The sequence below is a fragment of the Clytia hemisphaerica genome, unplaced genomic scaffold, assembly GCF_902728285.1.
Source record: "Clytia hemisphaerica strain Z4C2 unplaced genomic scaffold, Clytia hemisphaerica genome assembly, whole genome shotgun sequence".
NCBI lineage: Eukaryota > Metazoa > Cnidaria > Hydrozoa > Leptothecata > Clytiidae > Clytia > Clytia hemisphaerica.
The window spans coordinates 21913-46298 of record NW_027104191.1 but is presented as its reverse complement, the minus strand read 5'-3'; the positions used below and the strand labels follow the sequence as shown (position 1 = coordinate 46298).

At 35.9% G+C, this 24386-nt stretch overlaps 2 protein-coding genes and 1 long non-coding RNA gene across 3 annotated transcripts; 1 reads left to right on the top strand and 2 right to left on the bottom strand.

The window, feature by feature from the left end:
• Positions 1-4036: 4036 nt before the first annotated feature.
• LOC136815021 (saposin-C-like) lies at positions 4037-6261 on the bottom strand. Its single transcript, XM_067071454.1, has 4 exons — positions 6124-6261; positions 5201-5355; positions 4616-4696; positions 4037-4173 (listed from the first exon to the last, which is right to left on the bottom strand). Exons 1-4 carry the CDS (start codon positions 6176-6178, stop codon positions 4156-4158), a joined length of 309 nt encoding a protein of 102 aa, XP_066927555.1. The 5' UTR covers positions 6179-6261; the 3' UTR covers positions 4037-4155.
• A 2833-nt stretch (positions 6262-9094) lies between these two features.
• Positions 9095-10678, bottom strand: LOC136815028 (uncharacterized). Its single transcript, XR_010847669.1, has 2 exons — positions 10201-10678; positions 9095-9983 (listed from the first exon to the last, which is right to left on the bottom strand). It is a non-coding gene; the product is annotated as an uncharacterized lncRNA (long non-coding RNA).
• Positions 10679-11287: 609 nt separating this feature from the next.
• LOC136815027 (spliceosome RNA helicase DDX39B-like) lies at positions 11288-23711 on the top strand. The gene is given in 8 exon segments (XM_067071460.1): positions 11288-11570; positions 18593-18655; positions 18658-18996; positions 19261-19379; positions 20007-20138; positions 22333-22442; positions 22796-22940; positions 23224-23711. Coding segments are annotated over 8 exon segments (1302 nt in total). The 5' UTR covers positions 11288-11350; the 3' UTR covers positions 23398-23711.
• Positions 23712-24386: the final 675 nt, after the last annotated feature.

The following is a 24386-nucleotide window of genomic DNA, read 5'->3' as shown; positions in this document are numbered from 1 at the left end:
TAACCATAATAAAACATAAGTAAGAACGCATCCAAAGCAAACGTAGAACGCCATAACCTCTTTTGCTTTTGGGCCTGATTTCCGAGTTTTCTCCGATCCCTCCATTTTGACTGTTTGTGTCTGAATCTTTCTCTTTTGTTTCCGTAACGTGTGATATACCAAACCATTAGCTGTTAGTAAACAAACCATCAATATCAGTATACCAAAGATGAAAGTTAACATAGCTCTGTCATCTTTAGAGACATTGGTTTTCAAAGATTCTTCAGTGGCAGTCATATAATGATTACAAATGTAGAGGATTGAACAAATAGGTGGAAAAGCTAGAAAACAGATATGTACTCCGCGATGCAATCGCTCGTATCGGAAAGGCCATTTGATAAACATGCAACGATCCACTGTTAATACTACCAAAGATAGATTTGCATACGTATATCCTCCAAATCCAATATGACTTATATAGGGTATAAAGTGACCCACAACATTTAGGAATCCACAGAAGAAATGACCGATACTTAAGCTTAGAATCAACTGGATTGGTTTCTTAGATCTGATTCGTGATGAAGTCAGTATAACAACGATAATAGCGAAATGGATTAATAAATATATGAAACTGAACACCGCATTCACTATTTCTCCAGTTCTTTGGCCCTCGTCTTCGTGCTCGTGAACTTCCGTCATAATTCAAAGATTTCTTTCAGCTTTGCTGATCTGATGTTACAAACTGTACCAAACTGTTCTTAAAACAAGGATCTGAAAGTTCAGACAGACGAAGACTGTTCGACTTTGTTCCCTTGTATTCCAGGTTTTTTTATTACGCTACTGGACGCAAGAGTATACCCTGGTGTTGGCTGTATCTACGAAGAATGTTAATTTGATTGGTCGACAGCTTATTCGTAGGTTTCAGTTCGTAGAGTTTATTTCTATATTCTAAGTGATCTTCTTCGTCAACCGTCTTTGATACCTTTTAGCTAATACATTCCTGATACGAATTATTTATATTGTAAAATTTTATTGTTTTTATTTTTCTCCATAATGGTTTTTTATATTGATATATTCGTGGTTCTTCAAATTCAATTTTTTTCCAGTACACAAAATCAAAATCAAATTTCTTGATATTTTGACTTAAACAATAAAAGATTTCATAAATTAAAAACCAAACTCTAAAGGCAGGTGCAAGTACTTGAGAAAGAATCACCAGGAATAGCTTGATATCTTTTAACCAAATCAGCCAATAAATTGATAAAATTTCGGTAAGTTATAATCAAAATATTTAATTAAGGATATTTTAAACTTAAACGAAAATATATCTTGGCTTTGAGGCGAAAATGAAAAAATATTATTTTAGATCTTTTAGGTAAAATGACGAACTTGCTCAATCAAGATTTGAAGAATATTCCGAGAATTTCAAAATAAACGTTTTATTTTTTATAAGAACATCCAAAATTTTTGAAGCCTTCGGATGTTCTTAACTTTTAAGTTTTAGAATTTTAAGCTTAAAAATGTTCTTGAGCATGTTCTTAAGTTCACCATTTTGTGAGTATTTTTTGTCAATCTTTCTAAGAAACCGGGTGTTTTAGAGCCTGCGAATGCTTAAAATATTCTTAACTTGTTCTTATTATTTTGGCCATCAAAGCCTTATGTTTTAATATAGTTTGTTCTTATTAAAAAAGTGTACTTCAATAGGATAGAAATTGCCCCTGCTGGTGCACTGGACTTACGAAAGCACCGAGCGCAAATGTTTTAGACGTCACCGAATAACAAAACTCATTAACACGGTTTCATTCGAAACACCGGGCGTGAATTACCGTACGCCCGGTGTGAAAACTCTCCTTTTTCGCACCGGACACAATTGTCCGATTTCCCCTCATTAACCAACCCGGTACATCCCATGAAATAAAATCTCTGTAAAATATCATACAATACAGCATCGAAGTACGAACAAAAGCAAAGAGACAGTATGACTATAAAAAAAATCAGCTGGCACACAAGGACACAACGATTATTTAACGTTCACAACGTCCATATAACGTTAGATGACCGTTAAAACAACGTTGTTCCCAGCCGGGAACATTTTTAACCAATATCAAAGTTCTTGAATATTGAAACTGTCCTAATCAAGGGTCCACCATCCTTACAACAGACTCAAAATATTGAAATTAGACGAGAGTGTGATATCATATTGACCTCCAATAACGATGTCGACTCTTCTGTGAAATTTTAAACATTAAAGGCACCCCTTGAAATCATAATCATTCGCCATAAATCTAAAGAATCTGCTAATTGAGGGTCTATATATTTCAAAAAAATAATTAGAGAAAACATCCCTGATTAGTTTCCGCAGCTCAAAATAGATATAACTTTGAGGATATGAATTATTCATTTGGCTTTCATAGGTCACGTTTTTCATTCCTGCCTGGTGGCCAATGATGGAATTTTTCCGACGTAGAAAAGCCAAGGAACACAACATAGGCAAAGCAAGTAATCAGTGAGATACGTGAGGTATGGGACCCAGATGAGGGTACAAAATAGCTAAATTCTTTAAGGAGCATTGATTTTTTATTGAGCAAATTTCTAAACACTTATTAGATCATATGAACCAACAAAGATTCTTCAATGTCAATCCCAGATAAGTCTTTTTGAGAGGCCCCCCCAGCGGACCCTAAATTCACGCATTCACGCAAAATTTTTTCGCAATTCACGCATTCACGCAAGTTTTTCTCGAAATTCACGCAAACCCGATTTTTTGGGAAACTGGGGAAATTTTCGAAATTATCAGAGAAGTCGTTTGTTTTTGTTAATTAGTCGAGAGTGGGGCAGACGTTAGAAATTACAATCTACTATAAATGGTAAAATGTCCTCGTATACGAGGCCCCCCAGCGGAACCAAAATAGCAAGGCTGCTACACTCAAGATATTTTCGCCCGGATCTGGTCATGCACTTGAGAAAAACTTAACTCAGTAGTGATTTTTTCCTGTACACCTGACTATAAAATAGGTCAAACAAACTCCAGGGTGACACCATAATGCTTAGCTAAGGGGTAAGGAGGCGCAACCATGGTTTGAGCAGAGAGGGAATTTTTTGCATTTCTGTCACCTCGCGTTTGGATAAAAATGCTATCTTTAATACCATTGAAAAAGAATGTAGTCTAAATTCGTTAAGAGGCGAGGTACGATCGCTTGATAGTTTGCAAAATGAGGTAAAAGGATGAACATTTGTTGCGAGCGAAGCGAGCAAACAAAATTTTTAAAAAGAATAGTTTTAATCAGGGCTCGCGTCTTGATTTCCTAACGTGTAGGGGTCGAAAACATAGTGATAAGGGAGGCGCAACGCGCAACCATGGTTTGCGCCGACAGGGGAAAATTTCTATTTTCACACTCTGATGTGCTTAAATACGACTCCATTTCAGACTGATTTTGCCAAGAAATGAGGTTCTCAAAAGTCTGCATCATGGGTATTAAATATTTCTTTGAATTAAAAATTTTTGGTGAGGCCTGACTAAACTATACTTGCACTCGACTTTTGGCGAGTGCCGCACTCAAAATCTCGGACAAACGTGCCACGTTCTGCAAACTGGGTGAAAAGGGAAATTCCCCGAGTTCACGTAAAAAACAGGGCAGATTCACGCATTCACGCAGTTGAAATGGATTTTCACGTTCACGCAAGTTTTTTTAATTCACGCATTCACGCAATTTTTTTTCAATTTTCACGCATTCACGCAACCAAAAAAGCCCATTCACGCATTCACGCAAACCGCTGGGGGGGGGCCCTTTTGATGACGTCTTCTTGCTTGCATATATATAACATAGAGTTGGGGAGAATTTTGTAGCTATATCGTCAGCATAACAGTTTAATTTTCTCTGAAATTAAACTGTGAAGACAAACTATCCAAGAATTTTATCGCGTATGTCTTAATCATATTGCTATTCAAAGAAACGAAGAAGGTGACCGCACAAGTTAGGCTTAAGAAGGTAGTTATTTTTCGATGAGTGAAAATATAATTGGAAATAGTGTGCATAAAATATCATCGTCAAATTGCTTTCAAAGAATAGTGTGACTTTGTGTTTTAATAATTCTTTATATTTACGATATGACAAAATAAAAAATATACATTCTAGAAAACATCGTTTGTCACTTCAGGACTGAAGGTATAACATCTCAACAGAACCCAAGGGTCTGAAATTGGAGAGAAAAATGATTTTATATCCAACATCGAATTTTGGGTACTTGATCCTTAATTAGTATTAGACTGCTCAGTTGGGAATCAAAGCAGGTGTTATCTAGGTGCAATGTTATCGTCTTCACATGAATAGTTTACGTGAAATGATATTTGCAGAGTTTACATATTGGTCATATAAAGTATGATACGGTAGAATTTCTAAAAAAGCTGCCAACTATCTTACAGGACTGTAAACATTCCGCTCACAAATTTGCCTATCGGCTTGGAGGTTACTTCTTTAGACTACAACATAACATAGTCTGGGATTCTCCTTTAATATGTTTTTTAAGTCAATGGTACAGAATAGATGCCTACGAAGGATTCTATGATGGTGATGTAACTTTGCTTCATAAATTCTCTTGCAAAATAGAACTTAGAACTAAACTAGAATGTACTTACTGGGCAGACTTTATCGGAAGAGATTTGAGCGGCAGCGAGTTCGATCAATTTATCACCGTATTTCTCGACCAAAACAATGCACTAAAATGTAAGATTTTTGAGATTTTAAATTTTTGAAACAGTTGATCTCCCTCTTTTTACAAATGCCTTGGCTGTCTAGATTTCCCTTTCAAACCTATAACATTATTTTCGTCTGGAAGATAGATTATGCATTATTCAAATATGGGCAATGCAAATTCGTTTGAGCTATAGTAAGCTGGAGCTAAGCAGACAATCCCCGGTGAGTACTAGGTTTGCGAGATGTCTGAGAAAGTTTGACTTAATTTTCTTTTTAATGGTTTTTGTGCCCCTTTGAGGGGATTTCGAGGGTGTGAAAAAGGGACCCTTATAGCTTCGCACATACCGGCACCCATTTTGCCTAATCCTCCCCCCCTCCAGGAGACAACCCAAAGTCAGTAAGGTGGTAACTCAACTGATCTTCTTTTTCTCGATTATAATGAGATTTCATTGTTGTTTCTCCGTTGGAAGCACACCCTTTTCTGATATAATACTTCCAAAAAGTTGAATGTTATATTTTATACTCACTTCGTTCTTGAAGACATCAGGGAAATAGGTGCATAATTTTTCAACGGCTGCTTCAATTGCTTTTTCACTCTTGTCAGAAACAAGAAGACCATCTAAATAACCGACAGCGTATTGGCAAGCCTTGCAAGAGACTTCTTTGGTAGGGAAAAACCAAGCTGAAAAAATATTGAAAAAATAAGTATAAAGTCACGCTTTTTTTCATAAGAATGGTGTAAATCCATTTCATCATGGATATTTATAACTTTTTTGGAAAAATCCACCTAAAATATTCTTAAAGCATTCACCTAATTCAGACTAGATTTAACATACATACATACATACATATAGATACATCTCAAGCATAAAATGGTATTTTTGTGAAAGGAGTGAGTCTGACTTGGGTGGTAATTGACAATTTATAATTGAAAGTGCTCTAAAAATGACATTCTTAGCTTGAGCAGCAAAATTCCATGATGGTGATATTTTTAGCATATTCTTAATTTTTTGGCCATTTTCATCATGGACACTCTTATAAAGTGTATTCTTATTAAAAAAGCATGTATTACCGCAACCCCGTCTCTGTGTCCCACTTGAGATAAGAAAACGGACGACTCTTTCGAGTTTTAATCTATTTAATCCCAACCTTCCATACATGTTTCATATTTCTACTCATTGCAAATTCATAGGGACGGATTAAGAAGGTGTATTTAACACTCTATTTGGGTAGATTTAAAGTGGTAACAGATTACGTATTTTCTGGCCCAGTACGCTAAGGCTTTAAAGAAGTGGGCAAAATATACAGATTAGTTTTTAGCAATCTTTAGAGCTTCAAGCGTGTCGCATTAAGAAAACTCCACATCTATTATATCAGGTAAGGTTAGATTAAGCCTCACTCAGAAAAGTTCAATCAGAACTTGTTTTAAATGGAACAAAATAATCCATACCTTGTGAGCTGATAACTGCTCCGAGAAGGACAACGAACATTAAGGTAGTCTTCATTTTGAGATCAAGAAATATTCTTCTAGTCACCAAACAATGAGCTTTGAATGAGATGTAGATGAATAAGGGATTTGAATGCCGAAATCTTCCATTTTTATACTGTGGCGTTTGCAATCTGAAACGTGGTTTAAGTAATATTGTTATTTCAGTTAAGTATATATTTTGCCACATTGTAACATCATTAGAATCTTTTTCATGGTATCAAATTTAATGATTGAATGATTGTCGAAATTATTTGAAATCGATAGAAAAAGAAAATGAATATTTGACATAGAGGTCATCTGTGTGTTGTGTAATACGTGAATCATATACTCCCCGTGAATTTTTTTCCCGCGATACTAGAACCGCGTACAAAATATTTTAATACGGCATTTAATTACCTTTTAGTATTTTCCGACGTTCTGACTGAGGGATTGGACGTGTGCGAAAGTATATAGATGTCCGGCGTCTCAAATAACCTCTTAATTTAGAAGTCATAACATTCTCCCTCCTCGATGGAATTTACTAGATAACGCAAATCGAGGGCTCTGACGACAGGGCGAGTATTCGGCACCCCTTATAAACATAAATCGTTAACTTGTTGGAAATCAATGGTAGCAGGTTGATGGATTTTGACAGCAGCCTTCAACTGAATGCCTGGTGAGATTCAACACTGGTGTTTGCCAAAGGACAATGGTCGAGCTGGAATGCAAAGCTGAATACTGCGTATGGAGTAGTGCACTGTGTTCTTACTTAACGCGCAACATAAACTTGAAATGATTACACACACTCGAAACACCATGGTCGAAGTCCCTGACAACGCACAACCTGATAGTCTTGTTTTTTTGGGGCGCCCTGAAAGGCTCTGTAATTAGGATCTGCAAAGCATAGAAGGAGAAAATTAGATTTTTCATCCTATAACCAAAATCACAAGGATCACAATTGACAATGTCTGTGGTCAATTTCTGCCCCTTATGTTATCCATAATCAAAGTCATAATGTTTGATAAAATTCCCTGCAAAGTTTTAAAATTCATTGGTTATACTTTTTCAAATTTTCTTCGAATTTTCTTGAGCACTACAGTATGTGATTCTATTTATTTCGCACTGTAGAATAATATTTGAGTGCTCGAATTTACTTCTGGAGTGTAGAGTTTTAACTCTGAGTTTTTATAATAGACTTAAGAATTAAGACCTTGGGATCTCGGAAACGAAAAGTTCAAAATGTTCCATGAAGGCTGAATTAATGATAATGTAGTCTGGAAGCCACTAACTTTTCCCAAATCAAAATATCTAATGAAAAAGGGGGAATTACTGAAATCGCATTTCTCGCACGACTTTAAATTCTGAAAAACGTTATTATATATTTAGTAGGAGGCTAATCCTTATAATCTGTAGCATATTTCGTGGGACTCCCACGGACTGCATGCGATTGGTTCGAAAGAAGATAGGATTGATTTTAAAACTTTTTTGAGAGAGGTCCACAAATTAGGCCTGGCAAACGTTTTTATGGCCGAAAACCAAAAAAAACTGAAGTTGTAGGCAAAACTCCTAACCCCCAAAATGAGGAAAAATTTGATGATTTTTTAAAAGTCATAATTCAACAAAATTCATTGCTAACATCGAATGGAGCATGAAATTCTGAGCAAAAAAGTATACTACAACAAGTCTCATATTATACTCCAACACACAAAAAGATATGATACCATTTAGTTCGAAGTCCTGTGAAATGAGTTTGATTGGGGTCAAAAGTCTGAGCTAGGCTAAGACTAGGCTAAATATCATGTGTAGAAAAATCGAAAATATACCCTTAGCCATGTTTGGAAATGTTTAATGTTATCAGAAAACAAAAATTCTTTACCCATATAATTTGAGCACCTATTTTCAATACAGTATTGAAAATGATATGTTTAAGTTTCGAGAGGAATCAGCTGCCTGTAATGATTCGATTATTGACACTCTTGTAACGTATTACGTTTTCATAATGCAAGCCTTTCAGAATCGGTGTTACGTTGCACGAAAACCTAAAATGAAAGTTCTAAAGCATAAAATGGTTTACAAGGTTACAAGAATCTTTGAGGTTTAAGGTGGCTCTCATTAGGGGATGCACTTACTATAGACAAAACGCCCTTTATAAAAGGCTGTGTTCTTTAGAGAGTCGCGCTCATTGGAGCAGAGTGCTGCGAAATAGTTGAAATACGGAAAAGCACACATTTTCAGAGTCCATTTTTTAGATCGGCGTAACAAGAAAAACAAGTACTCCTCCTCAGAAAAGTACTAATATTTGGCGTACCGGGACTGCTCTCCACGCAAAAGAAAAAAAGTACTCTGCCCGGAGTTTTTATTTCCAAGTAAAATATAACTTTCCGGTACTTCTTTCCTGAGAAATTTGTATCTCCTCCGCGGGAAATAGCACTCCTCGATAAAGATCCTTCGAAGAAAAATAGTGTACATCTTTAGAGAGTTGTTGGGAAATAATTCGATGCTAAAGTTTGTCGAGGTAAGCGACTTTTTCTCCCTGGCTGTACGATTAAACTTATTTATAGTCTGCTGACCTTTTTTCTTACAAGATAAAATAAACTCCAAATAGGGGGGGGGTTTCAGGGGGTACCCGATTCCGCTCCTCCGCCAACCATGAAACCCCCCCCCAAATACCGTCACCCGAAAATTTATAGGTTTTATTTTAGGCCTATTTCGTGCGGAAAGGTATTCCACTGCAAGAAGAGGCATATACGGACGACTCTGTACCAATTTGTATTATTACTAGCCATAGCTTTCACTAACTGCCACCCGCTAGTACAAATTCTTGTAAAAACTAATTAATGCTAATTAAGGCTTTGTAATGCTTTATAGCAAAAGTTTGGAAATTATTTGGAATAGTTAGAATGATTCTTCTCAACAGCATTTTCTTTGAGATATCAATGAATAAGCTAACATATAAATGAAACATATTTTTTTTCTAAAAATGTGAATTACTTTTTACAAAGAATAAAATACGAATCTTAAAACATTCATTAGGAAAAGTGTCCATGTAGAATCAATTACAGATACTAAACCAGTCAAAAGACATGCAACTATATTTATTTCAACCAATTTGAAATATAAATGAAACATAGTAGAACCAAACAGCATAAGAAATGCTATGAGCCAGAAACATAACGAGCAGGAACCAAAAATTGACAGGTAACAACGTAACGTCAACTGCTCCAACTTGGGACTATCTTACGCAACATGGGACGGCCATTCCACCACCATTTCATCGAACCTCCAGAGTCATTTGAATTGAGTTTAATGAACCACGTATTAAAAAATACACGATTCTCTTTCGATTTTACAGTAAGTGAAAATACAGACCAGATATCAACAAGTCCCAAGTTGCGTACACTTGTCCCAAGTTGGAGCAGTTGACGGTACTTAGGAGTTTTTCCAACGGTTTAACAACGTGTTTAACAAAGGATATCGTGATCCAAAATTGTTTACATTAAATGGATTTTACCAGTAATCTAGAAGCTGTAACAGCGTCGTGTAAAAGATGGAAGATGATAGGACGTAGCGTTGTAATAGTATCAGTAACGAGGCAATATTGATGAGCAGGAAGCAGGTATTAACAGGAAATAGCGTACATTCAGGACTTTTTCCAACGGCATGATAAGGGATCTCATGGACAAAATTGTTTTTACATTCAAAAGATATGCCAGTTATCTTGCAGTTGTAACAGCAATATCGTGTAGGAGGATGGAAAATCATGACGTAACGTGGTAATAGTAGCAGTAAAGAGGTAATATTGCGTTGTCAAGGTAAACGAATCCACATTCATAAAATAAGAGCTTTAAATTGAAAATAAGAAACATGAAATTAGATTCTATATGATGAGTGTACTGAAATTTCCTCAAAATAGTACACAAAAGGTTCTTTCAATTTCCGATAATAATTTCCCAAATAGTGCCTGGTAAGTGTCAACAAGACACAAGAACAAATGCTAAACATAAAACTGCATAATAGATCTATAAAAAAAGCACACTTTTAATGAAAAAATGTACTTACTGTCAAAGTACTATAATACAGGATCTTTATGCATTCTTGTTGGGAGTAGAGTATGCTGAATGACGAGTGTTAGAATTTTGTTGCCAATTCAATTTCCAACAATAATCACTTTTGTTCATTTTATTCATTCATTATTATTGTTCTACTATTATCATTTTAATCATTGTTCATTATCGCTCTGTGGTAAAAATTAAACATCAATTCGTTCACATTATTGTAATCACTTAGAACTTGGAAGTAATAAATGTAAGGTATTTATATCTAGTTGTATCTCACTCAAAGTCACAAATAATACGTCTTGACTGCAGGAGAGACTACTTGTTTTTAAATTCTTCCAGAAATTTCCACGCATCTACATTTTCTTCCTTTCCTGAATGTTAACCAATCGGACAAATTTTATATATAAGCGGATAAGAAGAAATGAAAACCCGCCCTAAAAAGCAGTGTAAAATTCCCGCGGCGCCTGACGTGAAAAATAAAAGCTGTAAAAAACCGGCGGAAGATACCGAACATTTACGGAAGAGACTAACTACGGGTAGGCTTGCGCGACAACAACAACAAAACAAAAATGCGAGATTCCAGTCCAACAATCCTTGCGCCTGAAGCTATGAGTGCCTCCTCACTCGCTGCGCTCGTTGCGGGGGCAATTATTTTTTTTCTCTCGCTCTTAGTATCAGTCTTTTTTTGGTTCGTTTTTTCTTTGTGATGATTGGTATTCTATACTATACTTCTGATGTATCTTTCTAACAAGCACAGTCATTTTTTAATTTTGCAGACATCGGAGACCTGTTATAACAGAAAAGCTACTTATATCATCCAAAAAGATCATCTGAAATTCGTTGTACGACGTCCAATCAACGCAAAGATCCGGAATTCCGGTCTATGGGTTTTCGGTCTTTGTTTTAGTTTTATTCAAACGATTACGAAAAAGGCGCTATTTTCTCCAAAATTCATTGATACAAAATGGCGGCAGAAAATGTTCCAGACAGTCGACGTGGAAAGGCTGATCTAATCTGCTCGTATCTCATTCAATCAGTTTTGCTAGTATTGTTTTTCAGTTGTGAACCCTTCATGCATCAGTTTTGAAAATACTATTACTGGTATTTTTTTATATTTCTACAGTGATACTAAACAAAAAAGCTAAATCAACATGGCCGATGCTACCTTGGAAGAAGATTTCATTCCAGATTACGAAGAAACCAGTGACAATGAAGCAGCTGCAGAAGAAGCTGCTCAAAGTACTGAGCCAGCCAAAAAAGATGTCAAAGGAACCTATGTCAGTATCCATAGCTCCGGCTTTCGCGATTTCCTTTTGAAACCAGAGTTGTTGCGCGCAATTGTTGATTGTGGTTTTGAACATCCATCTGAAGGTATATGTCTTTTTGAATAAACAAAAAATGTTCTAGTATGGTCCTTTAAAACAATACTATAAGCAGCTATACCGAGGGGGATTACTAGGGTTGGCGAATGAGGGGTATGTGCGGACGGGACCTCCGAAAACCGACCCTTAGAGAGACTGATTTTTGCTGAAAAGGTGACCCTTAGAGAGACTTTTGAATTTTTTTTTTCGATATTTGTAAAAACTTTAAACACTTGGAGAGACTTTATTACAAATTTTTCTCTGGAAATCAAAAATTTTCCTAAAAATCCTGAATTTTCTGACCCTTAGGCTAATGGAATTTAATGTTATGTTTACCGTAAGCCGCCCGCGTGTTCAAAAACCTGCCGCATCAAGTTGTCATTATTTGCCATTTTCTCGAAAAGTTGTCATTATTTTTCCTCCCACTTGAGCAGAGAACAAAAATTTTCGAAGTTGATATCAAAACAAACAGCCCGTGGCTTTTTTAGATTGTTAACAACCCGAACGGCCCTCTAGTAGTCTTTACCGTGTGAATTTAATTTTTAAGCTCGTACAAACAGGAACCAAAAGAATCAATAAAAACACGAGAGTTCCGGAGACACAAGAGGAGATTGTGTATCTATAACAGGCAAAATTCCAAGCACTTTTCCCACTGGCCGTTTTTTGATCTAGAAATTGAGTTTCAGCCATGTCATTGCTATTATCTGAGACCCCCCCCTAACGGACTCCTAGTTAAGAGTTTATTAATGATATCAAGAATTAAAATAAAACAAAAATTAGTACTTTTCTTTTGTAATATAAAAAAAATTATCGTTTACTACTTACTTTTGGATACTTTTGGCAGGGCTCGAAATAACGGTCGGACATCGGACATTGTCCGACCCGATTGCTGAAATGTCCGACCCAAATCGATTCTAGTCGGACATCATGTCCGACCCAATTACTTTCGGTGCCTTCGAAAAATTTGTCAGATGCGCTGTGAAATTTCCAAAAGAAATTGTAATTTACATAGAATTAGTAACTTCTTTATTTACACACAAAAACTCTCAAAGTTGCGATCATTAGTGTTAGATATTCATTTTGTGTGATGCTTTTTCTCAACAAATGAAAGCATGCTTCAAGTAAAAATCATGGGCTTCTGACCATTAATTGACATTTGTTTAGCTTCTTCGTGATCAATGTAAAATTCTATCAGAAGCTTGTATTAGACTTGAAGTATACCCCACATAAAAACCAATCGGACATGTCCGACCCATTTTACTTTAAAAGCCTTAGGACATGTCCGACCCAAATCAATTTTTGATCGGACAGTGTGTCCGACCACCTAAATATCGTTATTTCGAGCCCTGTTTGGATGTGTTTGAGCGTACCGCTCTGGCAAGAATCTTTTGATCCACACCACAATCTTCATTCAATCCATAATTCCTGAAGGAAGAAATGGATCAGCAGAGAGATTTCATGTCTAAAATTGAGTTTGAGTCAACTCTCCTGCACCCTGTATAACCACGGATTTGGGGTTCATCGGGAATTTTTTGCAAGTGTTTGTCAAGTGCATTTTTGAATTTGTCAACAGTTAAATTTTTCAAGTTTCTAATGCTCTTTGGCATTGCATTGAAAAGTTTTGCTCCTTGTATAGTCAGGGTACTGTCGCGTAATTTTGAATTGTTTGGACCGGCGTATTTGCTAAAACACATTCGTCCTAATCTTGGATGGTCTTTAGATTTGAAGCAATCATTGATATTTGGCACAAGATTTTCCAATATTTTCCAGGTGTATATGATCCTGTAGCGTTCTCTCCTTCTTTGAAGTGAGTATATTCTAAGCTTCTTTAGACTTTCCCAATAATTTTGGTGTGTTCCTTTTATTTGTTTCAAGAATGATTTCTGGATCTCTTCAAGTCTTTGAATAAGACTAATAGTACTGGGGCTCCATAACGCTGAGCAATATTCCAGTATAGGGATCACAAGTGATTTATAGAGAGTGATCATGGTATGTGTAGAGCGGGAAGTGAAGGTACGTAATATCCAAGAAATGATGTTTTTGGCTTTTTCAATTATTGATTCAATTTGATGTTTAAATAGACAATCATTGGACATAAGAACTCCCAGGTCTTTAACATATTCCTTTCCTTCAATTCTATCTCCTGGTGGTGAGGTATAGTGAGATTCATTTTTGATTTCTGTATTTGAGCCATAACGTAGCAATTCAAATTTTGCATCATTCAATTTCATATTGTTTGCGATTGTCCATTGATATAAAATCTGAAGGTCTTGTTGCAATATTTTTACATCTTCAGCATTCTTTATTGACTTGGTTGTGCGAGTGTCATCTGCAAAGGACTTGACGATAGATTGGATAACATTCTCATCTATGTCTCCAATGAGTATCAGGAAAATCAGGGGTCCAAGTACACTTCCTTGTGGTACACCTGAGATAACTTCTTGGATGTTTGATTTCACACCATTAACCACTACAGTTTGTTGCCTGTCTCTCAAAAAGGACTCTATCCAATTATAGATTTTACCAGTTATTCCTAGCCTTTTGAATTTCGACAGAACAATTGAATGATCCACTTTATCAAAAGCTTTAGAAAAGTCTAAGTAAACAACATCTACATTGGTCTCTTTGTCAAGTAAGTTTAATATAAGATCATGTTGTTCAAGGAGCTGACTCAGACAAGATCTTCCACTTCTAAAGCCATGCTGATTTGGGTTGAAAAAGTTATTTTCGTCCATGTGTTTGACAATGTGTTTTCTGATGACTTTCTCAAAGATCTTTATAACGTGTGATGTTAAGGCGACTGGTCGGTAGTTTGCAGCCAGTGATTTGTTTCCTCCTTTGTAGATTGGGGTTATAGTTGATATTTTCAATTTGTTTGGAACAATTCCTTTTTCCAGACTGTTTTTCCATAGATGGCACAATGGGATGGCTAATTCTTCTTTACATTGTTTCAGGACTATTGCTGGGAAACCATCTGGACCAGCAGCTGAGGATGGTGATAATTCGTCAATGGCTTTCATTATGTCATTTTCAGTGACTACCATTTCTGATATTTCAGTGGTTTGTGTGTTGAAAGCTTGATCGTCAGGTGACATGGGTTCACTGAAGACTTTAGCATATTGATTTGAAAGGATGTCAGCCATTTCTTTATTCTTCATTGTAAGGTTCCCGTTTTTGTCTATTAGTGGTCCAATTTTAGTTCTCACTTTTGATTTCTTCTTGGCGTATGCAAAAAAATATTTAGAATTCTTTTTGATTGATTCAATAGCTTTATTTTCCGCAAACTTTTTTGAATCTTGGAAGGATTTTTGCAATTTTTTTTCGATTTGCAGCAGCTCCTCTTTGATTTTTTTCTTTCGGGTTTGAGAATTTGTGAGTATAAGTTTTTTTGTGATTTTTCTCCGTCTTTTGGTTAAGGATCTACGATACCTTTCAACTTTTGATCTCCTTTTGCCTTCTATTGGTGTTCTGGTTGGTACATTATCTTTACAGATTTTGAAACACAGAGCATTTATGGTTTCCAATAATTCGTTTGGGTCGTCACTAAGTGTTTCCTTCCACCTGATATGACGCATGGTCTCTTTTATATTTTCCCAGTCTATTTCATCAGCAAAGAAGTTCAGGGTGCTAAAACCTGTACGAGGTTTTGGCTGCTCATCTTCATCTGATACAGTGTTAACATTAAGACAGGTTGATACCAGGACAATTTTGTGGTGTGAGGTACTTTGAAGGACAGGAACTGTTGAGCAGTTATGGATAATGTTTTCATTGTTTGTGAAAACAAGATCAAGTATGTTTCCATCTTTATGTGTGGGAGTTTTCACGTATTGAGAGATGAAATAATCATTGCAGAATTGATTCAATGAGTTTAGGATGATTCTTTCATCCAAAGGACAACCAGGTTTAGGTGAGCCATCTGGCCAGGTAGCTTTAGGTAGGTTGAAATCACCACCAAAAATGATGTTTGGGGTGGCTCCTAGCTCTGATATTGCTGTTTTTACTCCATTGAGTGGGGTGATAAAATCATTGGATGTCGATGGATTTCCATTGCTTTTATCGTCTGGTTGGCGGTAAGCTACCAACAAAGCCATGTTTTCAGCTTTCGAGTAAATACAAAGGAGTTGTACAGTTTTAGAGGAGTAAGAATAGAGTTCTTCAAATGTTGCACCAATGTCTTCTCTTACGTAAAAGCACACTCCACCTGTGTATCTCCCTCTGTTTCTTTTCTTTCTTGAAGAATCACATCGGAATAGGGTAAAATTTTCAATCTTAAGTTCTGCTTCCATATGGCCCTTATGAAGCCATGTTTCAGACAGTCCAAGAAACAGTAAATTTTTATTGCATATATTATTTTTTATAAAAGGGACTTTGCTCTGAACAGTTTGGGGGCAAAGTCCTTGAACATTAAAGAATGCAAAATTGTTTATTGACACTGGATTGGATTGAATTGGTTTTGATGTGGTAGATTTTGTAGATGTCTTGGTATTGATATGGGTTGAATTGGATATTGTGTTGGAAATGAGGTTGGTAGAGGTGATTGGTACGTCTGTTGAATGTGTTGTATTTGATTCTGCATTGAGTCCATCTTCTGATTCAAGGTCTCCAGAATTTCTTCCCTCAACAGACGAACTACCTCTAAAAAAGAGGCAGGTTCAGCAAGTTTTTTTGGCATTTCGTCATTATTCATTAGAAGTTCATGGCCATGTGTCATATTATTCTTTATGCCTTGTGGTAGTCTTTTGGTTCCTTTAACATGGGCAAATCGGCAGTTTTCAGAGAAGCATTCACCTTTTTTGATTAGTAACTATAATAATAGAAAAAACTTTAACCATGCATGGATAGGGGCCGCGGCTCCACTTTGAAAGTGGTAGGTGTTAGGGTGATAAGGCCGTAGTTTAGTGTCCCTTAATTAGTGTCTAAGGAGGCGCCACGATGGTTGGCGCCGACGGGAAAAAGTTTTTCAAAATTAGCCCTTCTAGACTGGTCAAAACAGGTCTTTTTTAAAGCTTACAGCCCCTGATGGAAAGAAATGCTTCAAGAACAAAAGAAATGCTTCAAGAACAAAAGAAACAAAGCTTTATTTATTAAAGTAAGATTTCAAAATAAAAAAGGAGCAAACATTGTGGAATGTGCTTTCCACTATCGATATTATTCTAACAAATCTGGAGTTAAAAAAGTGAATTTAAAGGAAAAATTGATCAGAAAATGGGACATATTTCTAGTGGCCTTCTTAGTAAATCAACAAAACGAATTTTATGACTCAAAAAATTTTTTTCTTCAAATATTGAGTTTTAAAACTCAATTTAAAATTGAGTTGTCTGAACGGCCACAGAAAAGTGCTTGGAATTTTCACTGCTATAAGGAAAAACGAAAAATCTAGTAAAAATAAATGTTTAAGGGAAAATAATGAATAATGAAAACCTGGCCGCATCGAATTCTGAAAATCGTCATTACGGTAAACATATCATTAATTTCCATCAGCCTTAGAGAGACTAATTTAAAAATTTCTGATTTTTCCGACCCTTAGGGGTCACTCACATATCGATTCTTCCCACGACTAACGTCAAATTGACGCGAAGGGGTGGGTGGGTTAGAGTCTTTGACGCTAAGAAATTTCACCAGAAATATCGATTTTTAATACGTTAATTCCGTGACAAATGTTACTTTCCATATTTCTTTTCCTCCTTTCACATACCTAAATATTCATTGGCTTCGCTATTTTACAGAAACTTTAACCAAAACAAACAGCCCGATATTTACGTCTCGATTTACTTTTGTTCAGACGGTCCGCACGGCCCTTGAATATCGCCCTGTTTCGCCGACAGTCGGTCTTTTTTTTGTGAAGTGCGGCTTTTCTGTTGATTATGATTGTGGAGATAATTAATTCCGGAAACTTTCTGAAAAAAGTTTAGAAATTATCTTGGAAATTAATTTGGAAATTTTGTGAAATGCCAACAAACCTTGTTTAATTCCCTCATAGCAACTATCTGGTCTTCTAAATGGTTATTACTTCCTGAGCAAGCTGTTTAAAAACAATGGAATTAGACAAGGTATGTTGGTATTATGCCAACGGTATTTGGGGTTGGAATAAAAATGTCCTGGTGGAATATTTTTTAAAATGGGGATGATATAGCAGAATCAGGGTAAACGAGGAACTTTTAAAACTTTTTCCCAAAAATTAATAAGCAGGGGGTATGTCCTGGGTGGAAAATTTTATAAAAGGGACCCTTATTAGGTACCCAACAGTATACATAGTGGCAAAAAACCTGCTGTCTTCAAATATTCAATAGCCATACTCCATGGTTTCTGCCCCCTTAAAATAAGGGGGAGTAAAAGAATTGCCTTTTGAAAAAGGGGGATTTTTGTCATTTTTTTTTAAATAAGGGGGGGTTTTATCAAGGGCTGCAAGAATCTATCAAAGGGTTTTATTGATAATAATTCTTTATGTAATATCTTCTTTCCCGTTTTCGTGCTCACAACCTGCATCCTCTCTTCCCTCTCTCTATTGTAAAAAAGTGTTTGCTGAAGGGGATTAAAAAATCTAACTGGTTTTTTTATTTTAAGGGGGTATTCTGTACTGGTAATTTTTGTTTGATTTAGGGGGCAGTTTTCTTTAAGGGCAAAATTGCATTTTAAGGGTGGGGGGCTGAAAAAAAGTAGGCAGAAACCATGTACTCTTATCAGCATTCTGCTGGTGCGAGAGACAGATTACACATACACATCTCTTTGCCATTTGTTTTTGTTTTTCAAAAAAACTTAGCTAAAAATGTGAAAAGTCAGGAAAAGTAACACTTACTGTATCCCACAATAAAAATAAGTCAAAACAAATGAGTGGTCGGCAAAATAGTCAGATTTTCAGTTCTTCCAAGTTCCTAAATTTAAGAAAGGGAGTAACCATGTTTTTAAGGAAAAATATTTACAGCTATTGAGCCATGCACAGACTGGCACAGAGTGAATGGATGAATTTTGAAATTAAAAAAATCATTTTTCAAAAATTTTGTAACAATTAATTTCTTGTATTTCCCCTTCTAGTCCAACATGAATGTATCCCTCAAGCAATCCTTGGAATGGATATTGTCTGTCAAGCCAAAAGTGGTATGGGAAAACAGCTGTGTTTGTTTTGGCTACATTGCAACAATTGGAACCTGTTGATGGTCAAGTCAGTGTTCTTGTCATGTCACATACTCGTGAATTGGCTTTTCAAGTTAGCAAAGAATATGAAAGATTCTCCAAGTATTTGAACAACATCAAGGTTGCTGTCTTCTTTGGTGGATTGAGTGTCAAAAAAGATGAACAAGTCTTGAAAACAAATTGTCCAAATATTGTTGTTGGAACACCAGGTCGTATCTTAGCATTGGCTCGTGATAAAGTCCTCAATTTGAAGCACATCAAACATTTCATTTTGGATGAATGTGACAAGATGTTGGAGCAACTTGGTAAGAATTAAAGCTGCCATTTTATTGTTTAACATATATAGTTCAATTTAACTGTTGAACTAAGACATTGCAATCTGATTGACTAAATATTTTTTGAAAAATCAATTCTCACGTTGCTCAGACTGCTTATCTCAGTCGTTTGAAACCATCTTATTTTATTCAGGGACCAATATTTTTGCTTTCAATTTAAGTTTTGGACATATGGATTCAGAAAAAAACAAGACTTGAGATTTTCTTTATATGAACGTCTTTTTCTAATTTCAGATATGAGAAGAGATGTCCAAGAAATTTTCAGGATGACACCACATGAAAAACAAGTCATGATGTTCAGTGCCACCCTCAGTAAAGAAATGAGAACCGTCTGCAAGAAGTTTATGCAAGATGTAATTATTCCTTGTTGTCATTGTGTAGTTCACTCCATGTTGTTCCATCAAGTCATCACTTCATATTTCATCCCTGTCATTTATTCTATTCTCATATTCATAATTTCATTTTGTTGTTCATGCATTCCTGTGAACAACATTCATCACTCCATTTTGCTGTTCATACGTTTTCATGAACAGCCTTCATTGGTATACATTTGATCATCGTCAAATTCCATAATTTTCATTTTCACACCATAATACCATTTCATTAAACCACCCTCATCTATCACATTGTTGCGGTCGATACCATTGAGAAGACTCCTGGCAGAAGAAGATAGAGTATTATTCAAAGATGCTCTTCTCAAGAAGTTGATTTTCCTGCTATCAGTTGGTGGCAGAAGTATCCTCTTCATAGAATCACTCAATGTTCCTTTTGGTAAAACTATGGCCTGGCTTGGAAAAGTGAAATTAGTCATCCTCCAATACCTTATTTTGACCAGTTAACTTAATATAGCTTTTTAAAATTTGCCTATTTTAATCTTCTTGTACCTTTGAACTGAAAGCAAAATCCCGAAAGTCACGTATGACAACCCTGACAACCTTATTGTGTCAGGAGCAATTTTTAATCTTACTTTTTTTGTGTAGCCAATGGAAGTTTACGTTGATGATGAAACAAAATTGACCCTCCATGGTTTGACACAGCATTACTGCAAACTGAAAGATAGCGAGAAGAACAGAAAATTATTCGATCTTCTTGATGCACTTGAATTTAACCAGGTAAAAAATATAATCATCTAAACAGCTTTTCAGCTACTATTAAAAGAGAATAACCATTTTAGCAGGATTGTCAAAGAAACTCTTTATTGTGGGAAGAATCAATGATTTTTGGACCTACCCCGGTGGGGTGAAGGTCCTATAAATTAACCCGTGTTCGTTAGTTCGTTCGTTAGTTACCAACTTTTCTCGAGATTGGCTCATTCAATTTTTCTGATTTTTTGCACAAAGGTGCATTACTATAAACCCTCGAATGTGACGGAGCCCGATTTTCGAAAAAAAAAATTTTCCGGCCGGTAGAACCGGAAATGTCCCGAAAAAAGTGGTTTTTTGAGATTTTCTCGAGATTTTATCATTAGTTTTTTGCGATTTTTTGCACATAGATGCACATTAGTACTGCCAAAAAGGTGTCGAAAACCGTTTTGCCGAAAAAAAATTTTTTTCCGGTCTGTAGAACCGGAAATGTGCCGGAAATCGTCGTTTTTTCACATTTCCGTCACATTTTTTCAAACTTATTTAATTGTTTCTTTACAGAAAAAGTTCTTTGATGATGTGCCCAAAACTTAGCATTGTTTGATTTCCAAAAAAATCATCCTTGAATCCGGGAACTCCTTAAAAATCGCCGGAACAACAGCCGAAACCCGGCGTAAAAAGGTTTTTCCTTCATTTTTCAACTTATACTCGACAGATTTCATGATTTTTTGCACAATGATGTTAAATGGCAATGCCCAAAATGTGACAGGCCCAATTTTCGAAAAAAAAATTTTTCCGGCCGCTAGAACCGGAAATGTCCCGAAAAAGCGGGTTTTTTGAGATTTTCTCGAGATTTTCTCATTAGTTTTGCGATTTTTTTGCACATAGATGCAATTAGTACTGCGAAAGGTTGTCGAAAACCGTTTGCCGAAAAAAATTTTTTCCGGTCTGTAGAACCGGAAATGTGCCGGAAATCGTCGTTTTTTTCACATTTCCGTCACATTTTTTCAACTTATTTAATTGTTTCTTTACAGAAAAATGTTCTTTATGATGATGCCCAAAACTTAGCATCGTTTGATTTCCAAGAAAAATCATCCTTTGAATCCGGAACTCCTTAAAAATCGCCGGAACAGCCGAAAACCGGCGTAAAACGGTTTTCCTTCATTTTTTCAACTTAAACTCGACAGATTTTCATGATTTTTTGCACAATTATGTAAAATGGCAATGCCCAAAATGTGACAGAGCCCAATTTTCGAAAAAGAAATTTTTCCGGACGCTAGAACCGGAAATGTCCCGAAAAAAGCGGTTTTTTGAGATTTTCTCGAGATGAATGATTGATTAAAGTGTTGATATTATTTTTCTTTCACCGTTAAACATCGATGCGTTTCTTAATTGCTTTCTCCGTTCCAATAGATATATAAATCGAAATTTAAAATTATACATTACTTCCATTAAATTCTAATTATTCGTTTTATAAATAGGTAGGTCCATTAAAGTATTACTTGTTTTGCTTAGAAGTACTCTAAGGTATAAACAAAGCAGTGCTTAAATTTATCTCGTTCATGTGGTGTGATGTTTCTAGTTTAGAGACAGGTAAATCATTTCTGTTTTGCCAGTAGGAGGGGTTTTGGTTTGGGGCAATCCATATAGCACCGACACAGTGAAGGGAGAGAGGGGAGTTTAGCAAAAGTATATGTCCATTATTTATTGTTCTCTTCGCACAAGCATAGTATGAACCCCCCTTTTTTTAAGGGGGATCCGAGTTTTCAGGAAGGCTTAATACAGGCAATTTTCTAGTTAAAATGGGGGTTTGAGCTTATAGGGGGGATAGTAGCTTTTTGGTTAAAAAAATTGTTTATTTGCTAGTGTTTTCAAGTTCATTGACTATTGGTACGAATTCACACTGAAAAATGTATTTCATTCATCAAAATTCTTCCCCAATACTGGGAGTACAAATTATATGCTGGGGGCTCGGACCCCTGTAAATGGTGCGGGATCAAAAAATTTTAAAAATAAGGGGGATACCTTTATAGGGGGGGGGGATGAAATATTAATGGGGGGGTTCAGACCCCTCTGCACACTATGACAAGGGCTTAGGGTGGCAAAAATCTGGAAAATTTTTGCATATGCACTTTGTGGATAACCCCTACGACGGGCTGCAACACTGAATATAGCATTAACGATGAAGTGTCGATTTTTAAGACCGGTTTTGAATTTGTTTTAGGTCATCATCTTTGTTAAGTCAGTTCAAAGATGCAGTGCCTTATCTGGATTGTTAGTCGAACAGAATTTCCCAGCCATCGCCATTCATCGATCTATGCCTCAAGAAGAAAGGTATAAATTTTTGCTTTTTTCGATGATTTGTAGAGAAGTAATTAACGCTAAACATAAAGATCTATCTATATTCTTCGCCACGGCATGACATCAAAACTAGGGTACAACAGAAAACTTACTAAATATTAATTGTATGTTTTCAGTAAGCATAATCTTTTAGTGAGTTAAACCATAGTGTTTGTTTTACCCTCGAAATTATTAAATCTTATTGGTTGAAAAAGATGTCACATGACTTTCCGTGGCAAAGAATAGCAACATGTTACATAGCCCGTATCTTCATCTAACACCTTGAGTGTTTTAACTCCTGTTAACTCTTCAATTTTTTTAATGTGTCCAACAATTCTTCTCGACAGAATCTCGAGATACAGACAATTCAAAGATTTCCAGAAGAGAATTCTGGTTGCCACCAATTTATTTGGTCGTGGTATGGATATCGAAAGAGTCAACATCGTCGTCAATTATGACATGCCCGAAGATTCAGACACGTATTTGCACAGGGTAAGTGAACTTAATTCGCCACTGATAAGGAGATTGACCTATCTTAGCACGACATACTCCATAGAGTGATTTTACGCTATATACGTAAGAAGAAACTACTTAAAGTTGAAAAGTTGGAATTTATGGATTGGGATAACAGATTTTGAATCCGTTATTTTCGAATGAAAACTGCTTCATCCTATTTTTAACTTCCAAAAAAACTAAAAGGCTACGTCTGTCACTATCTCATTCTAGAAGACGGTTCTACTTTAAAGTTACTCATTACTCATTTTTCATTTCTCAGGTTGCACGTGCTGGTCGTTTCGGTACTAAAGGTCTTGCCATTTCCTTCGTCGCTGATGAAGAGGACGCAAAAACTTTGAACGACGTTCAAGATCGATTTGAAGTGAATGTCAGTGAGCTGCCAGTCGAAATTGATGTTTCCACGTACATTGAAGGTTATGAAGCACAACGATAACTATTCACCATCTGGTGTTCCAAAACGATTAATTTATTAAGATCATAAAATATGCGAACACTTGCAGACTTGCATCGGTGAAATCTATCTGAAATTCTATCATCGGATGTAAGAACCAGTAGAATGACACGTTAATTTAGGCATATGAATTGTCGCATTCATGCAATTTATGCATCGGTCAGCAAAATGAGCTGGACAAGAAAGGCTGTCGACGTTGATTTATTTTATTTTGTAAATATAGTAACACATACGAAATTTTTTTTCACGAAGATTAACTTGGCTCAACTTTTTTAAATCACAAGAAATGAAAGAAATGCGCTTTGTCTTTTTTTCCTTCCTTTTTACTGAAAGAAATGTTAAGTTCGTGCGTACTCTCAGGTTCCAAATAAACGGACGTTAATTTTTCGAAAATTTTCCAACCCCTCGGAGCTTATTAGGACCCCTCTTCCCATTTATTAAGGTATGTGTAAAAGATCAAACTTAAAAAGTGTCTTAGGATTTTATTTCTAACCGAGTTGTTTTTCCTCAATTTACAGATAACTGAAAAAATCACATTTAAATTTAAATCGTTTACTCGAAAGCAAAAATTGGAAAGGAAGAAAAAAATGTTGGCTCGAGCAAGTTAAGGCCTGCAAAAAATTAACGATTCAAATAATGCGCGACGGCCAGTTATTCCAACCCCTTTTCGGGAAAAATTTTTGGTTTTTCTCACTCGTCATATTAATGCCTTTTCAAAAAGTCCTGGGCCAAAAGTTGTGTATCAGTCATTTTGGTGAAAGAGCTCAAATTTAGTACGTAGGTAGGATTTATAAATATCTCTCGTTTCCAAAAAAAATATTCTCAAAAAATTGATGATGTCAGCAAAAATCAGCAATTTTCTTTTTTCCTCAAAAAATGCTGACGTTACCAATTTTTTTGGAAAACTTTTTTTTCGAAATAAAAGATATTCATGAACTCTACCTATGTATAAAATTTGAGCTCATTTCGAT

What these genes read in the sequence shown, in the direction of transcription:
- LOC136815021 (XM_067071454.1), bottom strand. Translation starts at nt 6,178, where the DNA reads ATGAAGACTACCTTAATGTTCGTTGTCCTTCTCGGAGCAGTTATCAGC. An exon ending in AGCAGTTATCAGCTCACAAG is followed by an intron (nt 5,356 to 6,123) that starts GTATGGATTATT and finishes ATATTTTTTCAG; the next exon opens with CTTGGTTTTTCCCTACCAAA. An exon ending in CTGATGTCTTCAAGAACGAA is followed by an intron (nt 4,697 to 5,200) that starts GTGAGTATAAAA and finishes CTTACATTTTAG; the next exon opens with TGCATTGTTTTGGTCGAGAA.